Source organism: Chlorocebus sabaeus, chromosome 15 (assembly GCF_047675955.1).
Source record: "Chlorocebus sabaeus isolate Y175 chromosome 15, mChlSab1.0.hap1, whole genome shotgun sequence".
In the NCBI taxonomy this organism is placed as follows: Eukaryota; Metazoa; Chordata; class Mammalia; order Primates; family Cercopithecidae; genus Chlorocebus; species Chlorocebus sabaeus.
The window spans coordinates 60,593,684-60,617,473 of record NC_132918.1 but is presented as its reverse complement, the minus strand read 5'-3'; the positions used below and the strand labels follow the sequence as shown (position 1 = coordinate 60,617,473).

Here is a 23,790-nt window from a genome sequence, read left to right as displayed (position 1 = left end):
GCCTCATAAAATGAGTTAGGGAGGATTCCCTCTTTTTCTATTGATTGGAATAGTTTCAGAAGGAATGGTACCAGCTCCTCCTTGTACCTCTGGTAGAATTCAGCTGTGAATCCATCTGGTCCTGGACTTTTTTTGGTTGGTAGGCTATTAATTATTGCCTCAATTTCAGAGCCTACTATTGGTCTATTCAGGGATTCAGCTTCTTCCTGATTTAGTCTTGGAAGAGTGTAAGTGTCCAGGAAATTATCCATTTCTTCTAGATTTTCCAGTTTATTTGCGTAGAGGTGTTTATAGTATTCTCTGATGGTAGTTTGTATTTCTGTGGGGTCGGTGGTGATATCCCCTTTATCATTTTTAATTGCGTCGATTTGATTCTTCTCTCTTTTCTTCTTTATTAGTCTTGCTAGTGGTCTGTCAATTTTGTTGATCTTTTCAAAAAACCAACTCCTGGATTCATTGATTTTTTGGAGGGTTTTTTGTGTCTCTATCTCCTTCAGTTCTGCTCTGATCTTAGTTATTTCTTGCCTTCTGCTAGCTTTCGAATGTGTTTGCTCTTGCTTCTCTAGTTCTTTTAATTGCGATGTTAGAGTGTCAATTTTAGATCTTTCCTGCTTTCTCTTGTGGGCATTTAGTGCTATAAATTTCCCTCTACACACTGCTTTAAATGTGTCCCAGAGATTCTGGTATGTTGTATCTTTGTTCTCATTGGTTTCAAAGAACATCTTTATTTCTGCCTTCATTTCGTTATGTACCCAGTAGTCATTCAGGAGCAGGTTGTTCAGTTTCCATGTAGTTGAGCGGTTTTGATTGAGTTTCTTAGTCCTGAGTTCTAATTTGATTGCACTGTGGTCTGAGAGACAGTTTGTTATAATTTCTGTTCTTGTACATTTGCTGAGGAGTGCTTTACTTCCAATTACGTGGTCAATTTTGGAGTAAGTACGATGTGGTGCTGAGAAGAATGTATATTCTGTTGATTTGGGGTGGAGAGTTCTATAGATGTCTATTAGGTCTGCTTGCTGCAGAGATGAGTTCAATTCCTGGATATCCTTGTTAACTTTCTGTCTCGTTGATCTGTCTAATGTTGACAGTGGAGTGTTGAAGTCTCCCATTATTATTGTATGGGAGTCTAAGTCTCTTTGTAAGTCTCTAAGGACTTGCTTTATGAATCTGGGTGCTCCTGTATTGGGTGCATATATATTTAGGATAGTTAGCTCTTCCTGTTGAATTGATCCCTTTACCATTATGTAATGGCCTTCTTTGTCTCTTTTGATCTTTGATGGTTTAAAGTCTGTTTTATCAGAGACTAACAACAAGGGTTTTTTAAGTATGCCCCACATATTGCATGGACCCAGGTCCTCCCACATGAAGACCTGAGCAGAGGAGCCCAATTCTCACCTCAGACCACTTACCTTTCAGCCAAGAAAATGAAAAGGCCGTTCCTGGGGTCAAGGGAATCCAGAGATTAACGACTCAAGGCTGGGCTGCCCTTATTGAGAGGGATTGGAGAAAAGGTTTTTTTTTTTTTTTTTAGAGGAATCTACTAGATGACAAAAATAAAACACCAGCTACTCTTAACTCTACATCTTTAATACTGAACTCTGCTCTGTTTACATGATATTACTGTCTTCTCTCAATAAGCTTATTGAGTAGCTGTCAATATTCTCATTTGATAGATCAGGAAACTGAGATGCAAGGGGTCCAAGCATGCTAGTAACCAAGGAGACAGGATTAAATGTAAAGCCACTTGCCCTGGAGACTGGGCTTTAACACAAGGTGACTCATTTAATTCAGACTCTTTTTTAAAACAATTTCTTCTAAAAAAATGGGATACATGTGCAGAATGTGCAGGTTTGTTACATAGGTGTATGTGTGTCATGGAGGTTTGCTACACCTATTGACCTGTTCTCTAAGTTCCCTCTGCTCAACCCCCCACCCCTCAACAGGCCCTGGTGTGTGCTGTTTCCCTCTCAGTGTCCATCTGTTCTCAATGTTCAACTCCCACTTATGAATGAGAACATGCGGTGTTTGGTTTTCTGTTCCCACATTAGTTTGCTGAGGATGACGGCTCCAGCCTCATCCATGTCCCTGCAAAGGACATGATCTCTTTCCTTTTTATGGCTGCATAGTATTCCATGGTGTATATGTACCACATTTTCTTTATCCAGTCTATCATTGATGGGCATTTGGGTTGGTTCCATGTCATTGCTATTGTCAATAGTACTGCAATAAACATGTGCGTGCATGTGTCTTTATAGTAGAATAATTTATATTCCCTTGGGTATATGCCCAGTAATGGGATTGCTGGGTCAAATGGTATTTCTGGCTCTAGATCCTTGAGAAATCACCATACTCTCTTCCATAATTATTGAACTTATTTACATTCCCACCAGCAGTGTAAAAGCATTCCTATTTCTCCACAGCCTTGCCAGCATCTGTTGTTTCCTAATTCAGACTCATTTAATAGAGAATGTTTTAAGTTAACTTAAGTCAAATTATTAAATTAAATTAAATTTTAGGATGTACACACTTTTGCCCATGTCCTTAAAAAGTACAACTTGGATGGGAGGCAGAAAATAATGGAATCTGAAACAATTCATAGCTTCAAATGTGCTCTGATTTTACTTTCATTTCCTTAACTTCCCCATTTGAGAAATGTCAAGTTATATTTCCTTCATGTCTTAAGTGGGGTTCATCAGAAACAGACTCTGAGACAACTATTTGGATGCAAATTATTTATCTGGGTGGTGATCCCAGGGGATGCTGATAGGAAAGTGGAGATTTAAGAACCAATTTGGGGTGAGCTACAGGCAACTGGAGACTCAGGGAAACCATGCAGGACTTACCTTGGAGTGGTTCTATGCAAAGAACAAGGGAGCTGGGGTCTTTATCCATCAACCTCTTTGAGTTATTGGGTGGTGGCTGCTTCTAGACTCACTCCCAGGCATTCTGGTCTTCCTAGTGTGCCAGCTGATCATGCTCTTGGCCAAAGAGTACCCATAGGCAGAGTCACAGGTGCTGCCAATGGAACAATGAGTACTGAGGGAAGATTGGGATCAATTGCTCAGGTTCTTCACCGTCTCAGATTCTGTTATGATGGGCTCTTGCTTCTTTTTATTGCCTAGGTTGTGTGCACGTCGAAAAGGCAGATATTTACTTCCTTATTGATGGGTCTGGCAGCATCAATCCAGAAGATTTTCTTGAGATGAAGGCGTTCATGAAAGAAGTGATAAAAATGTTCCAGATCGGACCCAACAGAGTACAGTTTGGAGTCATTCAGTACTCAGAAAAAATTCAAAGTCAATTTATCCTCAGCCAGTATCCCAGTGTGGCAGAGCTGAAGGTAGCCATTGATAACATCCAGCAGGGGGGAGGTGGCACCTCAACCGGTGAGGCCTTGAACAACATGACTCAGGTTTTTGCAGACACTGGCCGAATCAATGTTGCTCAATATCTTATCGTCATCACTGACGGTAAATCTTCAGACCCGGTGGCTAAGGCTGCAGAGAGATTGAGGGAAAATGGAGTTATCATTTATGCCATTGGAGTAAGAGAAGCTAACATTGATGAGCTTAAGGAAATAGCTAAAGACAAGATATTTTTTGTGTATGAGTTTGATTTACTGAAGGACATCCAAAAAGAAGTGGTACAGGACATCTGCTCTTCAGAGGGTAAGACTTTTTCTTCTTCAATCTCCTTTCCCACCTCTCCAAGAATATGTACGTGATCTATTTAAATAAGCTTCATTCTTTTACGCATTTTTTTTCCCCAAGACAGGATCTCACTGTGTTGTCCAGGCTGGTCTTGAGCTCCTGGGCTCAAAGTAATCCTCCTGCCTTGGCCTCCCAAAGTGGTAGGATTACAGGTGTGAGCCACCACGCCCAGCCAGCTTCATTCTTTAATCATGGATTCACTGGTTGGCAGCTTAGTATTGGACACTCAAAGTTACCACAACTTAGAATGAAGCAAGATGGTGAAGTTTTATATATTTATCATACAGCTGTGTCTTATTTTGAGACTACTCTGAATTGCAGAGCAACTTTTCTGGGTTGCAGAATATTTGTTTCATCGAACTCCTCTTCTACTCCCTTCTAAAATATTTTCATGTTGTGTATATGCCATTCCAGACTGTCCCTGGGGACTTGTACTTAATTGGCTTCAGATTCTTTCCGTTTTTTTTTTTTTTTTTTTTTTTTTTTTGGTTTCAGATTCCTAATGAATGTTCTGTTCTATTTCCTTTTTCCCCAGCCTGTAAGACTAGTAAAGCTGACATTATCTTCCTGATAGATGGTTCAGAATCCATCTCCCCAGAAGACTTTGAAAAGATGAAAAGATTTGTGGCGAGCATGGTGAACCAATCTAATATTGGTACTGATGGAATTCAAATTGGCCTTTTGCAGTTCAGCTCAATCCCCCGGGAAGAATTCAGGCTCAACCAATACTCCTCAAAGGTGGACATTTACAGTGCCATCTTTGATGTTCAGCAGATGAGGGATGGCACCCGCACTGGGAAAGCTCTGAATTTCACTCTGCCTTTTTTTGACAGTTCAAAAGGAGGGAGACCCAGTGTTCAACAATATTTGATTGTGATCACCGATGGGGTCGCCCAAGATAATGTAATCATACCAGCCAAAGCCCTCAGGGACAAAAACATAATTATTTTTGCCATTGGGGTGGGAGAAGCCAAAAAATCACAACTTTTGGAGATCACTAATGACGAGAACAAAGTGTACCATGATGTAAATTTTGAGGCCCTGCAGAACCTGGAGAAGGAAATTCTTTCTAAGGTCTGTGATCCACAAGGTGAGTGACAGAGAATTGCTATTTGATCCACAAGCTCATCGTAGGTGTTAGAGATGCTATTGGTTCTCTTAATAAAGTAAAACTATGATCCTTCTAACTAGGCAAGGAGGGGAGCAGGAGATCACCCTGTAGGGCCTGAGTTGCTGACGCTGTTGTTCACCCTCCCCTGGGATTCTTTTAATCATTCCCATGGTTGTCATCATTTTGGCTTCTGAAGACCTGAAGCTTCTTAGAACTCTGTCTCTAGGAAGTCCTCACAGCTCCTCCTTTTGTACCTTATAGCATAGGCAAAATCAGATTGTAATGTGTAAACACAATGTGCTGAAGGTTTGGCCATGTCAAGAGGGAAATAGAAGCAGAGAATAATGTCAGTTAGACAGTCAGTCTTATGAAACAGAATACGGGGTCTTCTCTATGAGGCTCTGTACAGGGGTCTGTCTACTTTGTTGCCAATCTTCTTCCATATGGCCAAGGTCATCCTTAATCCCATTCCATCTCCTCAAGTTTTTATCCAAAGTTTTATCTGCAAGGGGCAAAGACAGGGGTTGTTCCTTTTGACAGTCTGGGTCTGCTTTTCTTCCCCAGGACTTGCCTTTCAGTGGCTGATTGAGGGCCTCCCAAACTTAAACATACATTTGAATCATCTAGGGATCTTGTTAAAACGCAGATCCAGAATTCAGCAGATCAGCATTTTGCATTTCTAACAAGCTCCCAGGTGATGCAGATTTTGCAGGTCCTCATCATACTTTGAGTAGTAGTATAGTACAGTATAGTATAGTATAGTATAATGAAGCACAATAAAGCATAGTATAGTGAAATACAGTATGTATGGTATGGTATAGTACAGGATAGCACAGGATGTGATAGAATGGTATAACTTTGTATAATATAGCAAAGTATGGAATTGTATCAAAGGATATATAATGGAACCCATAAAACTCAAAATTCCTTCAAGTGAACATGTGTACAAGGAAATCATTTTGTTGTTATGTCGCTAAATAGATGTGCATTTAATTGGATCTAGATTTTTTTTTTGGTAGTTTTAGGCTGAAAAGAAGAGGCTACTCGCCTCTATGTTCTTACTTAACTGTGTACCTCTTGATGAGGTCCTGCCACCTTCAGCCTTCTGCTGGGAGGCAGAATATGGGCTTTTGACATTTACAGAGCACTTTCTCATCCTTTATTTTACTTGATTTCTCACAAGTCTGAGATAACAAGCAGTATTTTAAGAAAAATAATTTTATCGGGTGGGATGTTTTTGCCTACAAGTAATAGAAAACTTAAGTAAGAAGGACACATTTTATTCCATCTAACTGGCACTCTAAAGGCAGGGCAGGCTCCAGGTGGGGCACAATTAAGATTCTTACTTGTTTTTTTCCATTATGTATGTAGCACTATTTTTTTCCTTTTTTTTTTTTTTAACTGAAGGTTGAATGCAAAGCACTATTTCTAATGTGTTAGATGGTATACATTCATCTAACATGCACATCAAACCCATGTGAAGCAGCCGCTATCATTATGATACTCAATTTCAGATTAAGAAAAAACAAGCAGGGAGAGGTTAAGAAAAATAGACAGGAAATAATAGAGGCAGGGTTTGAATTCCCCAGCAGTTTGGTGTCAAAAGTCCAACCACTAAGCATTATGTATGCCTATGAAGCCTCTCTATGAGAAACTAGGGCCATACTTGGGCCAAGATTTTTGTTTGTTTGTTTTGTTTTGTTTTTAAATTTTAAGACAGGATTTCACTCTGTCACCCAGGCTGGAGTGCAGTGGTATGATTCCAGGTCACTGCAGCCTCAACCTCCCAGGCTCAAGCAATCCTCTCACCTCTAGCTGGGACCACAGGGGAGTGGACATCGGCTCGTTTTTTAAAAAAAATTTTATGTAGGGACAGAGTCTCCCAGTGTTATCCAGGCTGGTTGAACTCCTAGACTCAAACAGTCCTTCCTCTTTGTCCTCCCAAAGTGTTGGGATTATAGGTTTGAACCACTGTGACTGGCTTGGGCCAGGTCTTATTTTGGAAACAGAGACTCAGTTTTGGAGGACTAAGATGAGAACCCTGCATTCCACCAACTCTTTGAAGTCCAATTTTCTAGGACATTAAATTAATATCTTTGCTTATATTGACTAAAAAATATAACTACTTTGCAGTAGTCTAGCCAAATTTGAAAATCATTTGAAAAGAATGCACATAGACAATTATTTTTAAAAGAAGCATGAATTATGGTATGTCCTACATTAAGTAGTTCAGATTTTTTTAGTCATCAAAGTCCTATTTTTTGTTTATATGTGGGTAGATATTACACTGGGGAGAAGAGATATAGGATTTAGCTTCTTTTTTCAGTTTATTTTGCCCCATATAGTAAGTTAGGATTTATGTTTATCTTCAACTTTGTCTTTAACTTTTTTGATGAAATTAGTTAGACACTTTAATAAGGGCTAGACTCTCATTAATGATAGAATTCTAGAATCATAAACCTGAAAAAGACCTTAGAGATTACCTGGCAAGATTTAATCCTCTCCATTAAAAGGGAGGGAAATTGCTTCTTGCATTTGTCAATTATAGAACAGAGCCAGCTGGAAATGTTCCTGGTGAAAATGTGAATTAGAAATGTTGGAATAATATGCCATACTACAAAAAGGAAATTCCTTTTTTTCTGAAATTAGGTCCAATATAGAAATGGGATTTACATCTGTGAAAGCTCATTTTTATAAATTTGAATTACATATTTAAAAAACCAAACCAAACCAAACCAAGATATTTTATGTGAAATGAGGAGGGGAAGGCATTTTCTGTCTTGGCAATTACAGAAATATATCTTACCAGCTAGCGTGGAGTATGACATTTAGGGGATTGAATGCTCATGACTCAGCTCTGATCTCAGGTTTTTGGGAAACTTGAAGCTAGTGTCCATGGTGAATGGTCTACTACATATTTATTTTCCCTCAAATTGTTCCTCCCCATCTGCAGTTCTGTTCTTGCAGATTCCGATAAAGGTATACAGATTCTGTTACAGACACAGATCCTTACATCATCATATAATCTAGTGTGTGATGGTCTAAGGAGAAAATGTTTGCATGTCCTGGATTGCCTTGGACAGTCCTAAGTTATACTTGTTGTGCAGAAGTAATTAATAGGTGCCCTTTTATGGTTGTTACATTTTAATTCATCCAACCAGATTCTAACTCAGATGTGTCTCTGACCATCAACTTTTGATCTGTAGTGGAATTTTGTGCATAATTTTATTATGTACTAGTAAGTGTATAGGTACAGCCTTAAATATTAATGGGCCTTCAAATTCCAGAGAAAACCTTCCCAAGAGGGCTTAAATATTTTTAGACATAAGATACAGAAAATTGGGAGTGATTTTTTTCCTGACATTTTCTAATATGCTCCCATGCTGCTGAAATGGGTGGTGAATGAGGAAAAACACTTTCAGGGAAGAAGGAGATAATTCCAGTTATTGTTGAAAGAGACTCAAGGCTCGTTTATATTTTCTTTTTTTGATTTTTCTTCATTGCTTTTCTTCATTGATTTATCAAACATTTAATGAACATCTGTATTGGGCAATTGGAAAATTAGATGGCATAGTCCTTACTATCAAGGAATCCTTGTTTAGTAGGGAAGAAGGTCAAGTAAAGTAACAATGGACATGCGGGGGCATTTAATAACTTAACATGAGGAGGTGGGGACAAGAACCAGAGAGTGCTTGGGGAGTGGGGTGGGGCAGGCACTTGAACTACTACTTGAAGGACCAGACTGGGGTGGGAAGATGGGAAAAGACACTTTAGGCAAAGGGAATAGGATCTGCAGAGGCATAAAACTATGAAACAGTATGTATTGTATCAGTTAGCTTTTGCTGTGTAACAAACAATCCCAAAACTTAAACTACCACTATTTAGCTTATATTACTGTGGGTTGGTGGGTTTGTCTTTTAGGGCTAGACTGGCTGATATCTTCTAGGCTCAGCTATGCATCTGCAGATGACTAATTTTATTTTCTTCACCTTCAAAGGATGCAACCTGGATTTGTCTGTAGGAATTGATATCTCAACCCATTCAAAGCAAGTTCAGCAGAAGCTTCAAGGGTTACTGCCAGAACTGATGCAACAGTTGACTTTGCTTTCTAACATCAGCTGTGGCATTCCTAATCAGATCAACCCAAGATTCCGCTACTTGGTTCCTGGCTCAAATGGCAAACTTATCTTTGACTCAGGCTTTGAAAAATACAGTTATGAGATCATCCAGAAATTCTTGGTTCATCAGGCTGCCAAGAATAACAATATGGATGTGAACTTTTTGCAGTCCTTGGGAGATAATGCTATTCATCTCTCTTCTGCTAAAGTAAAGGTAATAAATGCTGAGAACCCTTGCTATGGAGCCATCAAGTAGGGTAGAATGGACAAGGCTTTGTGACTGAGGCCAACTAAATTGTTCTTAATTGGTGATCTTACACAGAGGAAAACCATACTGTTACCCAATAAGAACCAACAAGAGATGTGTTTTCATTCAACAACAAATATTTTTTAAGCCCTAGAGATTCTATGCTCAATAATGCTAGTAGGAATATAAGAATAAAGTCCCTGCTCTCAAATTGCCCACAGTTTAGTGATCCATATTCTTCCATAATATAAATTCCAAGACAACTTGGATGGTGTTTTAAGACTCCTTAGCTTTTTATGGTCACTCATTACCATTTAGAGTAGGCTTGCTATTTTTCTAGTCAGCATCTTGAACTGTCTTTAGTAACAGCTATTTAGTACAGCTCACCCCTCAAGCCTCTCCCTCCCTTCTGCTGTTCTCTGAACTATATACTCACAAAAGCCCACAGAGATGGAAAGCTTTTATGTGATGTTTGTTAGGAAATGACATCCCCAAACTTCATAACTTACATTTAGCTTTTCCTTTAGTCATGCATCTAATGGATGTATTTTTTGACTAATATCATCCATGTTTTATTTTTTATTCCTGTTTTAAATAAGAAATTTCTTATGAGCAAATAAACACATTTCAATTGTAGAAAATACATTACAAAGTATAACAGAAAATAGCAATAACCACCCCCACATCTCCTCCCCTCCACCCCCGCTCACACTGCATACACCACACATGCACACACACCTCTCTGTTAATATTTTGGTATTTTTGGTTGATAAGGATAAATATTGTAAGCATTTTTGGAAGGTATTTTTAAATAAGTTCAGCTGATTCAAATCCTCTTTTTTTTCAGGGGGATGGGGAGGTTGAAATAAAGATGAATGTGTAATAAAAGAATAAGTAAAAAGGAACAGGGTGAAAGGCTAGGCATAACCAGAAAAACTCACTCTTGCATTTTAAGTAAATGTACAATTTATAATATCCATTTTATGCATTCCTTCTCCCCTTCCCCTCTGTTCCCTCCCTTCTTCCTCCCTCCTTCCCTTTCTTCCTTCCCTTCCCTCCCTTCCCTTTTCCTCCCTGCTCTCACTCTCTTACTACCTTCCTTTTCTCTTCCTTCCCCACCCTCCCTCCTTCCTACTCCTCTTTTCTCCCTCCCTCCTTATCTGGCTCTGTCAACCCCCTTTCTCATAAACAACAGGTTCTTTTAGTGTTTACAGATGGACTGGATGATGATTTAAAGAGACTGAAAAAAACATCGGAGTTTCTCCACAGCAGAGGTAAGTGCATAGGGTTGCCCAGTGTGGGCCTCCCTCCTCCCACTGGAACTGAGGCACTCAGCTCTCCAGATGGCACTGGACTCTATGAAGCTTCCTGTGTGCTCACCCAGTGCGTGGGGCTCCGTGCTCATGAGGCTGATGCCCCGTCTCCTTCTTCGTATGGGCCAGAGGATGTTTTGGGGCTGAGACTCTCTGCCTTCTTCAACAGTGTCCCTGACACTGACCAGGGGTCTTCTGACTCAGACGGGACTAGCTTTTGAGGGTGGGAGGTTGAAGGTACACCTCCTACTTCAATGGTGAGAGGGGCTGTTTGTTCTTTTAGGCCAATCTGGGGTCCATATATCATTTTCTCCTAAACTCTGGAGTCAGTCTAAAGCTGGGCCCTGCTCTTTGCATTGTAGTTCCCTTCTCTTTGCTCTTAATTATTCCTCCTTCTCCATCTCCAAGAGTTCCTGCTGCTAGTCTATATGGCATCTTTGTGCAATCAGAGAAAGACATCCAATACACTGCATGGATGCAAGTGTATTGGGCTCCTGGGTGGTGAGGGGTATGCTGGCTGGATTTGGCCATTCATCAGCTCTCTCAGATGGGTGGTCTTGCACAGCACAACTTGTCCAACTGTACACTATGGCTCTCACCATTCCCACTTTGTGCCATGTAAAGGCTCTAAAGCAATCTAAGGATGAACAACCAGCAACTTGTTCAAGTTCCTTTCACCCCTTTTCCTCTTGAGTATATTCAACATATTTTGCTGGGGATGATGTTTACCATTGGTTAATAATGTGCTAGAATATTTTTTATGACAACTTACTCCCATCTTAATTCACTGCATAGATTGCCACTGGAAGTTTAAGTTGTTGCATGTTTTCTGGAGGGGATTTGGGAGTATGCAACAAGAGACTAAACTTTGCTTACATGCTATACTAGATCAGAAATTACATTTCAAAGAATTTAGTTTTAAGGAATAATTAAGAATATGCACTCAACTTTTAACCACACAATTTTCAAGCAGCTTGTTTACCATAGCAAAAAGCTGATTTGTGTGTACGTGCCAAGAACTTACTGTTCAAACTATTAACAGTAATATTTGTTTTGAAATTTGACGAACAAGGTGATTTCTAGTTGAATTTCCAAAATACCCTTGTTCATTTGTATTTTTGTTTTGTGGACAAATCCAGATGATCTCTTAATGCATGCATTGGTAGGATAGGCTAGATTATACAGCAATAACAACTTCCAAATCTCAGTGACTTAAAGTAGCAAGAAGTGGTTCATCTTTGCCTCCTGCTCACCGTTCAAGAACCCAGGCTGAAGGAGGGTATATCCCAACAGCTGTTTTTGTAATTGCTGTGGCAAGGGAAAGGAAATGGGGCAAATTGTGTACTACTCTTAAAATTTCTCCTGGGGATTAACATATGTCACTTCTGCTCGCATTTAATTAGCTAGAGTGAGCCATATGGTCACTTTTAACTTTCATGAGATAGATAATATTTTACAGGTAAGGAATTGAGGTTCAATGAGTGTTGATAATCTGACTGAAGAAGTGCAGTCCTATCATGTGCCCTTAAGAAGGGGAGACAGCATATTTGTGAACAGTCACAGTGACTGCCACAATTCCTAAGTGTAAACCAAAAGTCAACTTCAGGGATAGGCTTAGAAGGAAGTAATCTATTACAATGAGGGCTGAAAACCATCTGTGAAATGACAAAATGGGGGCTATAAGAGAGCTATGAGAGTCCTTTGTGGTTCTGCTTAACTTTCAGCTGGTGGGATTGAAAGGTATCAGACCAATTCTTCAAGAAGGCATGCCACAAACTTTTAATTGTAACAAAATGCAGTTTGAGACAAGACAAGTGAAGGCTATGGGAATGGTGGAATGATGGATGAATACGTGGGGCTGGGACAATGATAGACCATTCAAAAGACATGAACGTAATCTCCCACCTGTTGAAATTGTGAAGGATTCTCTGGACTCCTAATCATTGGCCTGGAAGGTGTCCATAAATTAGAAGAGCTCCAGGAGCTGGAATTTGGCAGAGGGTTTGCATATAAGCAACCTCTGAGCATCACACTGCAATCCCTCCCAAGCGTCTTACTGAAGCAACTTGTAAGTACTTTTTAAAAACGTCATCCTTTGCTAAGTTCTATTAATTACAATAATTTTAAAAACGTTGAGATAATTTTGTCTTCTTAGTGTGTAATGTGATATAGACTAACACAAATGAGAAAATAGTATGTGATATGGATCTGTTTTTCAGGATACAGTTGTGGAAAGAACATGCTGCAATATATATGCAAAATGTTTTGGAGAGGATGGGTACAGAGGTGATTATGGGAGTTCTGGGAGGAAGGTAAGAATTTGTCAGATGTGAGTAGGGGAAAGGAGAGAGACGATATTTTAGTACCCACTACATACCAGACTCTGTTATGTATTTAACAGCATTTTCTAATTTTACCCATCTAACAAACACTTTCAGGTAGATGTTATTTTACATGTGTGAAATTGAGGCTCAGAGAGGTGACATCACTATTCCAAAATTGCATCATTGTGAAGATGCATTTGGAAATTAAGCCCCTTTGTCTCCCTGACTCTAAGTCTCACATGATTTCCACCATATTATGCTACCTTCTTGTGGTCGTTTGACAAATAATGTCACAAATCTGCCACTGCACAGGAGTTTTCACTTTTCGACCATATTTTCACTTGTCCAACATCTGCTTTCTTTACAGTAGTAAATACCTCTTTCCCATCTAACATTCTTTTCTACAGCATCAAACTCTGAGAAAAGAGTTGCATCTCTGTTAACTCTAGGTTAACCAAGAGGAAAATTACTACTTAACACTTCTAAGGGAGAGTATCTCGTTAGAAATGGTCCTCAGATATTCAGGGCTGTCAAGGTTCCATAATCACAGGGACTGAAGCTTTATGATGAGGGTATAATCACAAACACACAGGTAAGGTTAAGTTATACCCGCTGGCTCTGTGTCATCTTTTTACACGTTTTCTTTGGAAGATTTTCCATGAGGTTGTTGGAATGAACTCTTCAGGGCTTTGCAGATCAATCTTTTGAATTTAGAATAGTATAAAGTTTATAATTACTGTTTGAAAAATAAATTGTAATCATGCCTTAGCATTAGATTTTTCCCTGTCATGTTGTTATTCATTAACAGGGATGGATTGGAGAATCAGAAAATCGAGTTTGGGGACCTTCTTGATGTGTTTCTTTGCAGCTTGTGCCTGTGCCTCTAAGGCCAAAGATGGGAGTATTTTAATTTTTTGACTTCTCTGCTGTTTCTGTTTGCAAGAATTCAGTAGATGGTCATAATGACTTTTATATCTTTGTTGATCACAAATAAAATACGCCTTCCAGGTCTTATTGACCAGCTTTTAGACTAAATAGACACATCTGACTATAACATGGCCAGCCAAACTTCCTTGAGAGGAAATGGTTTGTGTGTTTCGGTGTGTAAGAAGAAGTAAAAAACAAAACAAAACTGGACAGTTGAGTCACACAGAAATAAACAACCATTTCTCATGAATAAGATAGGCAGGAAGACCTTTGCTTACTGATGTTTTGTAAACAAGGTTGAAAGCTTCTTTAAGAGTAACAGTTTTCCTTAAGCTTTTAACTAGAAACTAGTCTTGATTTGGATTTTTACAACAGAATGACTTAAGAAGGGATTTTGGAAAATAAGAATAGTTTGATTACTGACTATTAAGACAACAGGTATGCATGTTTTCACTGTAACACTGGACAAGAATATTTGTTTCTGTACATCTCTGCACATTGTGCCTGATATTTAGTAGATTCTCTATAAAATGACAACTCTGTGAGACAAAGGTATCTATTAGTAACAATTTTTATTTCACATAGATTTGAGAAACAAATAATTTAGAGGCCAAGTTATTTATTTTGACTTCTTGTCTTTTCAGGGAGAGAAGGGTTTTGATGGGTTACCTGGTCATCCTGGTGAAGAAGGCAGATATGTAAGTATTGAATGTTATTTTTTTACTTTGAAAGAACATGGCAAAACGGATCAAATATTAGCAATATTTAACTGCACCTAAGTCGTGGAAGCTTTTCTCATCTATGCCACTTAAAGTGGGTCTAAAAAAAAAATATATATATATATATATAATAGACATTTATTATAATAAATTCCAGGCAGATCTGCTTTTTAAAGATATAGTTTCTGGAATGCATTAATGATTCAGTATGGCTGTTTTATTTTTTAATCAGTGAATTTGAACTAACTGAAAATGTGGTCTGTGTCTAGTGTGCATGGATGTCAAAGTAGTTGTTAATCATGAGCTAAATTGCAGATAATTTGTTCCTATTACTAAGCTGTCTATATTTGTAAATGGTTAACAAAATAATTGGAGAGAATCTAAGACCATTCTTACTACAGGACACTCAGATGCTTCCCTGTGTGGCTGAGAAGGTGGTGGAGTTATAGTTAGCCACTAATGGCTTGCATGTAACTCTGGACACACCCCTGGGGATATGCTTGGCAAACACAAGTTATCTATCAGTCATGTGATTGTCTGTGGAGAAAATGTATATTATAGAGAGAATTGTGAGGTAGGGGACTGGGATGTGATAGGGACCATCTTTATTACATAATATAAATGGATATATTTATTTATAAATATCCATCTTTATTACATAATATAAATGGATACATAATATAAATGGAAGGATTTTTAAATCCCATGGTTTTCAGTTAATTTTGAATTACGGAAAACCACTTTGCCACTGGTTCCTATTTTAAGGTTGATTCATGTATATACCACTGGTTCTCAAACATTTTGACCTAAGGATGCCATTATATTCTTCCCCCCACCCCAACTTTATTGGGGTATAATTGACAAATAGAATTGTATAATTTAAGATGTACAATATAATGAGTTGATATATATGTATACATTGTGAAATGATACTAGAATCAAGTCAGTTAACATGTCCATCACCTCATATAGTTGCCATTTTTTTGTATGTGGCAAGAACATTTAACATCTACTCTTTTAGCAAATTTCTAGTATATTATATAGTATTATCAACTATAATTATCATCTTGTACATTACAACCCCCAAACTTACTAACTTGTAACTGAAAGATTGTACCTTTTAACCAAAATCTCTCCATTTCCTGCACCCCTCAACCTTTACACTCTTAAAGATTATTGGGAACCTTGAAGAGCTTTTGTTTATGTAGTTTCCCTGTGTTATTATTTACCATATTAGAAATTAGAACTAAGAATATTAAAAATTGTTTCTTATTACAAAATAACAACAATAAACTCACTAAAGTTAACATTCATGACATATTTCTTTATGAAAAATAACTGTATTTTCCCAAACAAAAAATATTAGTGAGAAAGCAGCATTGTTTGGCATATTTAGCTTATTAGGAGGCAGCTGAATTTCCAATCTGTCTCTGTATTCAGTCTGTGGTGATGCCACTTGCCATGTGGCTTCTTGATAACTTTACCACATACTTGGGAGAGAATAAGAATGAAAAAAAAAAAAGATATTTTAGTGTAATTGGAAAAATAACTTTAACTTTGTGACCCTCCCAAAAGTATCTTAGAAACAGAAGGGGCCCTTTGACCACGCTTTCTGAACCACTGGTATCTATGTTGTCATTGCTCCACTTAGAGTGGCACATTGTTTTATTATTCTGAACATTTAGCGTGTTGGAAAATAAGCAGAAATCAGAGGAAAATGTAGCTGCTGAAACCCATGTAAGCTCATCCATTTCTTTTTTTTTTTCTTTTGAGACGGAGTCACATTTCTTTATGTTTACAAGATAATTGTTCAACTTTTCTATTTATTTTTCGTAAAAGCGTAGTCTTAGGTGTTAGAAATACATTCAGGAACGTGATTGATGAATTTTTGCTATTTTATTTAGAAATAATGAAAATATTCCTTCCCATTTTTATTATATTTTAAAATGTCCTTTAAGTGTTATTTTATTTTTTCTGCCTGGTCTGTGGTTCAATGAGCCCAGTCAACTTTAGGAGAATGACGTAAGGTCCATTCCACCCATTAGGACCATTGACTCCAATTTCAGACAAACAGGATAAACCAAATTCTTGTCTGTCTAGAGTGAAAGATGGTTTTGTTCCCCTTCTTTACTGTGCCAACATTATACAACCAAGATATTTTGTAAAGACCCTTTAGTACAGGGCTAGGAATATAATGCAAATGACATTTATAATTTAAAATTTTGTAGTAGCTATCTTAAAGAAAGTAAAAAGAAACAGGTGAAGTTAATTTTAATAATATATTTTATTTATCTCAATATATCTAAAATATTATCATTTCATTAGTAATTAATATAAAAATTAATGAGACATCTTACTTTCTCTATATACTGTCTTCTAAATATCACTTTACACTGAAGGCACATCTCAGTTTGGACCAGACACATTTCAAGTGCTCAATAGCCCCTGTATTTGACAGAACAACTCTAGTAGTTCTAGTTTCTTTTTAATGCATTTCTCACAAGAGAAGGTGACTTCACAATGTGTTGTCCTCTGAATGGCTTTTAATGTTGTTGGCTTGAAAAGCTGGTCAGATTGGTCTACTCAACAGCAGAGACATCTCTGTACAGATGTAGAGCAGTTTCAGAATGGGGCCCATAAATTTGTAGGTTCAAGTTGAAAGCGCACAAGGACAAATAACTAAATCATTGTTCCAGTTACCCATAACTTACAGTCCCACTGCCCTCCACAACCCTCACAACTTAGTGGTGTAAAATAATCATTTTATTATGTTCACAGACTCTGTGGGTGGGGACACTGGAAAAGAAGCAAAAGAGGGGCCTCTTTCCTCCATGCCTGAAGTCTCAGCTGGGTTGACTAGACCGTCTGGGCTCTAGAAGCAGGAGTTGGAGAACCCACTGCCCCTTCTCTCACATGTCTGCTGCTCTGGCATCTTAGCTGGAACTGCACAAGGACAGGTGGAGCTGGAACCGATAGGAAGCACTCCGGCAGGGAGGGTCTGTCCTGAGACTGAGTGCTCCAAGAGACCAAGGCTGAAGCTGCAAGGCCTCTGCCCCAGCCTCAGAAGTCAGGCTGTAACATGGCTTTCTCATGCTGTTGGTTGCAAGCCAGTCACTGAGTCCAGACCCTATTCAAGAGGAGGAGACTTAGACTCCTCCCCAGCATGGAGGAGAGGCATGGTCACAGAGCATGTGGAATGGGAGAGATTGTTGTCTGGCTTTAAAAATATATGTGTTATGAATGGGTGGTTTAAATAATAACTTATGCATTGGTTACACAGCAAAACCTTATTTATAGAACAAAGTCAGATTTTCTAAGGTCACAAAAATATTTATGTAACTTTGTTGTAACAAAAACATCTAACATTTGTTGACAGTTTTATATATGCCAGACACAGGGCTAAACATTCTTAGTTTCTTCTCTCTCTCTCTCTCTGTCACATATATGTTATATATATCATATATACTTATTATACATTATTATATATAATATATATTATATAATGCATAATATATAATGTATTATGTATATATAATATATAATATATAATATATTAGATATTTATAATATATTATATATTTATTATATTTCTATATGTTATATATACACATATGTATATATGTTATTATTATTATTCCCATTTGTCATAAAATAGCCAAGCGTTTGAAAACCTTTAAGTGGTGTTAGTCTTTCCATTAAATCATGGCTATGATTTATAGCTTTAAGCAAATACTGTGAGTAGATGAGAGACCAATTTTTAAACATCATAGAGTTTAGTATTTGAATTAGAAATACAATAAACTGAAAATTTGTTCTCCAAACCATTTAGCATATAGGCCTATATATAAAATAAAGTTCTCATTTCTTCATATGAACATCCTAAAAAATGTTTTTGCTCAATTAGAATGTATAAACCTTTAGGGATATAGGTAAAACAGGCAAATGTCTATTTTGATATAAATAAAATATTTATATTTTAATTTAGTTATATGTAAGCATTTTAAAGTCTTTCATTAGGTGTAATTATATATTACATTAGAAAAACTGCTTTTCTCTCTTTCATACTTTATCAAATCAATTTATTAAAAAATTTTCCCATGTAGTTTCTATATTAACTTCTTTATTATTACTAGAGCCACATTTTGGAAACATTTCAGTTTTCTATAGTGTTTTGTGTTTACTTCTGCCTAAATTGTTTAAGATAAAATACTTTTAAGTCTATTTATGAAGTCTGTCACTGCAAATTTTATTTACAGCTCCAAAAACCCATTGCCTCATTTAGCTTGTAGAACTCTCTCTTTATGGTCGCCACAATATAATCATGAATTCAGTTGCCTATAAAAGTCACTTTTAAAAGTCCTATTTGCATGGCATTCAACATTTGCAATTGTAAGGTCTCACCCTGAAGTATAATAAATACATTTCTGTTAGATTCCTTCACCTCCGTTTTTTTGTAACTGACCTGAAGGGTGACCTTCATAGCATCTCATAAACATTTCAAATTGATACTGATGGTGCATCAGTACCATGCTGTTCAAAGTAAACTAATGGAGAGAGCACTCTGAAATATGAGAAATTGTGACGGCTTTGTGGGGACTGTAATTTCAGACTGCTATATATATATATTTTTTTCCTGAGGACTAACTTTGGGTAAACATATAATTATGTGTGCATAGCAACTGAAATTTTAGAAACTGGGAATAGAAGTCGCAAGAGTGGGTTCATTTCTTTTTCTTCACTATGTTCTTTTTAATTAATTGTGGTCAAATATATATAACATAAAATTTACCATCTTAACAATTTTTAAGTGTACAGGTTAGTGGTATTAAGTACATTGACATGGTTGTATAACCATCACCATCATCCATCTCCAGAAATCTTTTCATTTAGTAAAAGTAAAACTCTGTATACATCAGACACTCACTCCTTCTTCCTCCAGTCTCTGTCACCACCATTCTATTTTCTGTCTTTGTGAATTTGACTACTCTAGGTACCTCACATAAGTGGAATCATACTGTATTTGTATTTTTGTGACTGGCTTACTTTACTTAGCACAATGTCTTCAAGATTCATCCATGTTCTAGCATGTGTCAGAATATTCCTCCTTTTTAAGGCTACATAATATTCAATTGTATTTATATATAGACACACCACATTTTGTTTATCCATTCATCTGTTGACGGACACTTGGGTTGCTTATGAATAATGCTACTATAAACATGGCTGTACAAATATCTCTACCACACCTTGCTTTTAATGCTTTTGAATATATACCCAGAAGTAGAATTCCAGGATAATATTATAATTCTATTTTTAATTTTTGGAGGAACTGCCATACTGTTTTCCACAGCAGCTACACCATTTTACATTCTCACCAACAGTGGACAAATGTTCCAATTTCTCCACATCCTTGTCAACACTTGTTATTTTCTGCTGTTTTATTTTTTTTTAATAGTAGCCATGCCGAGTGGGTTTATTTTTAGTTTTGTTAAAAATAAATTTTTCCTCGATATCTCTGCTTTTATCAAGAACGTTTGTTTTGTATATATCAACTATTTTCTAATAAACACAACTGATAGCACTATACGTTGCAATATAGTACAGTAGATATGTTAGGATCACATTTTCCAGATGAAGCTTAAACACCACACATTGAAGCTAAAAATACAGATAGACTAGGAAGAAGGGAGGAAAAGACACTTACTTAGCATCCACTGTGTGTGAAGCCCTGCATTAGGCATTTTGTATTTATTATCACATTTAATCTTCATCGCAACCGTGCTAGTACGTGTTAATACTTTCGTTCTATAGATGTGAAAGTAGAAACTCAGAGAGAGTAAGGGCCTTGTTAAGGTTGGAGAGGGTTGGAGATGTGTCCAAAACTGTTTCCTGATGCCAGAAGCTGTGCTTTTCTCATCATCTATTGCTATCTAAGTATAAAATACCTCATTTGTTCAATCCATATACTTTTGTATTTCCAATACAGCATCTCGTACATTCAATGAACAACCCTATGAGATGACTAGAGTCAGTATTATCTAGATCCACATTTATAAATGGTGAAAAATGTGATTCATGACATCATATGCTTTTGTCTAAGCTCACACAACAGGCTGGAAGCAGAACTAGGACTCAAATACACGCCCTTTCATTCTAGATCCGTAGTTCTTCTCATTTTATTGTGTGCCTTTTTACTGGCCTGAACAGCATATGTAGTTACCAACCTAATTAAGTCAAAGTTAGATATTACAAATGTAGACTGTCTTTTGATTAAAGCTCATGTGACGTGCAGTACTTTCCAGTTAATATTTAATCAACTTGGCAAAAGGCATGATATCTACCATTCCCTTCCTAATCTAATACCGAGATGAAAAGGTTATATTTATTAACATAATTCAGTAAGTCAGTCTTCAAATCCTGGTTGAATATCTATTGTATGATAACAGATGCTGTGTTTGGGGCTAGAAATGCAGCGATAAAGAAATGAGACATTGTCTTTGTCTCCATGAACCTCACAATATAGCAGGAGATTCTGATGTGTAAAAGCACATTTCACTATGATATGTGCTGATTTGTATCCTCCAAATACTACAAGGAATCTGAAGGGACAGTTGGGTGGGGTCAACAGAAAAAGCTTCTTAGGAGAGAAGGTGACACAGGACCTATATCTTAGGAATGGGTAGGAATTCACCTGGAAGAGAAAGGGTCAAATAATGGTTTATTCCTTGAGGGACCACAATGAAACCTCCATCCAATTTCAGCTGACTGAAGAAAATGTTCAGACAGATCTTCTGTTTTATCTGAATTCTGAAGTTTTGCCCATATGGCTTAACTGAATTGATTTAAAAATGCAGATAGTTTGAGTTTGTATGGTTTGGAGTCATCTCTATGAGCAGTTGACGGATTAACAATCTGAGTGCCTTGGAGGTGACCTGAGCAGGTCTTTGAGGTTGTAAAAGCAACCGTAAGAACCAAGTCTTTTTTTGGTCATTTTGAAGGTCCTTATTGCTGGCTTGAATTGGCTGGTGGTGACAGAGACAGTTGTTTGTATGCATTTATATGTCTTCTTCTTCCACAGGGAGAACGAGGCCCCCAGGGTCTTCCTGGACTCCGAGGTGAGGAAGGATGCCCTGGTATGAGGGGACCTAAGGTGAGTGGGAGCTTGAGCTGTGGGATTCCTTCTCTTTCTTGGCTTCATCCCTTGAGTTTGAGGAAAACCATAATTCTTCAACATAGCTATGGAGTCTTAGCTCCTCCTCAGATTAAAGGTTTCCCAGAAGTAAAGCCTGAGAAAAAGTGTCAATTGCAAGTATTTTACTGGGAGATAATTCTAGTAAGCATTAGTAGGGAAGTAAGGAAGTGAGATAAGGAGGAAAGGAGGCCTGAAAAGGGTACATTATCAATCACATCATCTCTGTGGGTAGATGGAGCTTAATCCTACTGAAGAACTCTGGCAGCCAGAGTTGAACAAGCATCTCAATGTACCCCAGTTAAGGGGTGAGGGAGCTGGGGTGTTTATACACTAAATCCCATCAGGAATTAGTTAATGGCAGCTTCCAGGGGGTATTAGTTCCTAGCACTTTTAGCCTGTCTTGCATGTGGGTAGAGCAGGCCCTGGTCCCTGAAAAAACCCTCAGAAAAGAGTGACAGGTGCTGGTAGTTGGAAGTAGGATTGAGAACACTAAAGGTTTTTCTCGTTTTGTTTTGATTTTAATTTAAGTTCTGGGGTACAGGTTTGTTACGTAGGTAAACATGTGCCATGGTGATTTGCTGCACCTATCAACCCATCACCTAGGTATTGAGCCCAGCATACATTAACTATTTTTCCTGATGCTCTCCCTCCCCAACCCCATCTCCCGACAGAGGCCCCAGTGTGTGTTGTTCCCCTCCCTGTGTCCATGTGAGAACACTAAAGTTTTAAAGGCTAAAGGGATACAGGTGTACTTTTTCAGCTGGTTGCATTAAATGTCCCTCAACTGCCCAGGATTGGAGAATCTTTCTTAATAAAGTAAAAAAAAAAAAAAAATTCTACAATCTAAGAATCCTAAAGAGAATTTTCCTAACCACAATGACCATGTCCTGTATACCTATCAAAATACTCTTTCAATTAATTTTTCCTGTTGTTCCTTGAAGCCCTCTCATGTTTGCTAGCCAATGTATTCTCACTTTTGTTTGAAAAATATCATCACTTTAATAAGGGGCATTTAATAAGGGGTTATTCCCTTTCATTCCTACTATGCGAGGAGTTGCAAAGTGCAATTTTCTCCAGGTTCCATGCAAAGGAGGGTAGTAGTAACCAGGATGTTGTAATGCCCACCACACTTGCCAGACAAGGCATCTTCATTTTGGTCTAGTATTGTAATTGTATTTTCTTCAAACCAGGGAACATACAGTTTCCTAAATGAAACAAGGCTTAAAAATCTCATTCAAGCTCAATTCTTTTGATCTCTCTCTAACTTTAGGGAGCAAGAGGATTTTCAGGAGAGAAGGTAGGTTATCTCTTTTACCCTTCTTAAACTGGATAGCACTTTCTTTGGGAAATGCAATACTTATTTCAATCACATTTCTTTGCCTGAGTGAGGTGAGGCTTCAGATTTTTAGACAAGAGAATTTGTCAGATGATATTAATAGCCAACCTTCCATGCTAATGAGTGACTATTTGTAAGACATGTATTTCAGGTTTAAGGCAATGACATATTGTTTTCAAGCCTCACTGACTCTATGTACGAATTGGGCCACCGTATTCATCACATGATGGTCTAAAAGTGTTGGTCCTGAATCTAGGGTGTAGTGGGTTGGGTCTGGTCAAGATGGGTGTCAAATGGAAGAGAAGTGCTGGGATGAGGTTGTTAGGAAAGGAGTTGGCAGGAGAAGGGAATGATTTACACTCAGATTCAGAACCATAGTATCCATTTGCTGATTCACTCACTCAAAAAATATTTATTAGGTACCCACTCTGTTCCCCACATTATCCTAGGGAGTAGTTACAAAATGATGAACAAGACAGACAAGGGCTCATGGAGCTTCCTTATCCATGTTTTCTGGTACCATCGATTAACCTCCTGCGGCCTGTGGCAAATATGCCTTCCTTGTAATTCTAGTCCAAGAGTTTGGTGTACTTATTTTTATGTATAACTCAGCTGTGCTTTGGTTAAAAAAATGCCTGAAACTTGATTTTCTTTTGTAGACAGTAGGAGTAAATCAACTATTTCACACATGTAAATGCATTTTATTTTGTTTGCGAAACTCTGGCTTTTTCTTTAAAAGATTCTTTGTAATGAATATATTATTGGTCATTTTGGGATAGTTGGCAAAATGAAG

At 37.7% G+C, this 23,790-nt stretch overlaps 1 protein-coding gene across 1 annotated transcript in view; it reads left to right on the top strand.

Moving 5' to 3' along the window:
- LOC103241700 (collagen alpha-4(VI) chain-like) overlaps nt 1-23,790 on the top strand; it is a 94,671-nt gene that overhangs the window by 13,337 nt on the left and 57,544 nt on the right. The window contains exons 5-13 of the mRNA XM_008009171.3: nt 3,123-3,668; nt 4,246-4,800; nt 8,819-9,153; nt 10,382-10,460; nt 12,422-12,567; nt 12,719-12,811; nt 14,395-14,448; nt 21,548-21,619; nt 22,932-22,958. Coding sequence (XP_008007362.3) covers nt 3,123-3,668; nt 4,246-4,800; nt 8,819-9,153; nt 10,382-10,460; nt 12,422-12,567; nt 12,719-12,811; nt 14,395-14,448; nt 21,548-21,619; nt 22,932-22,958 — 1,907 coding nt within the window. The remainder of the gene's footprint in view (nt 1-3,122; nt 3,669-4,245; nt 4,801-8,818; nt 9,154-10,381; nt 10,461-12,421; nt 12,568-12,718; nt 12,812-14,394; nt 14,449-21,547; nt 21,620-22,931; nt 22,959-23,790) is intronic.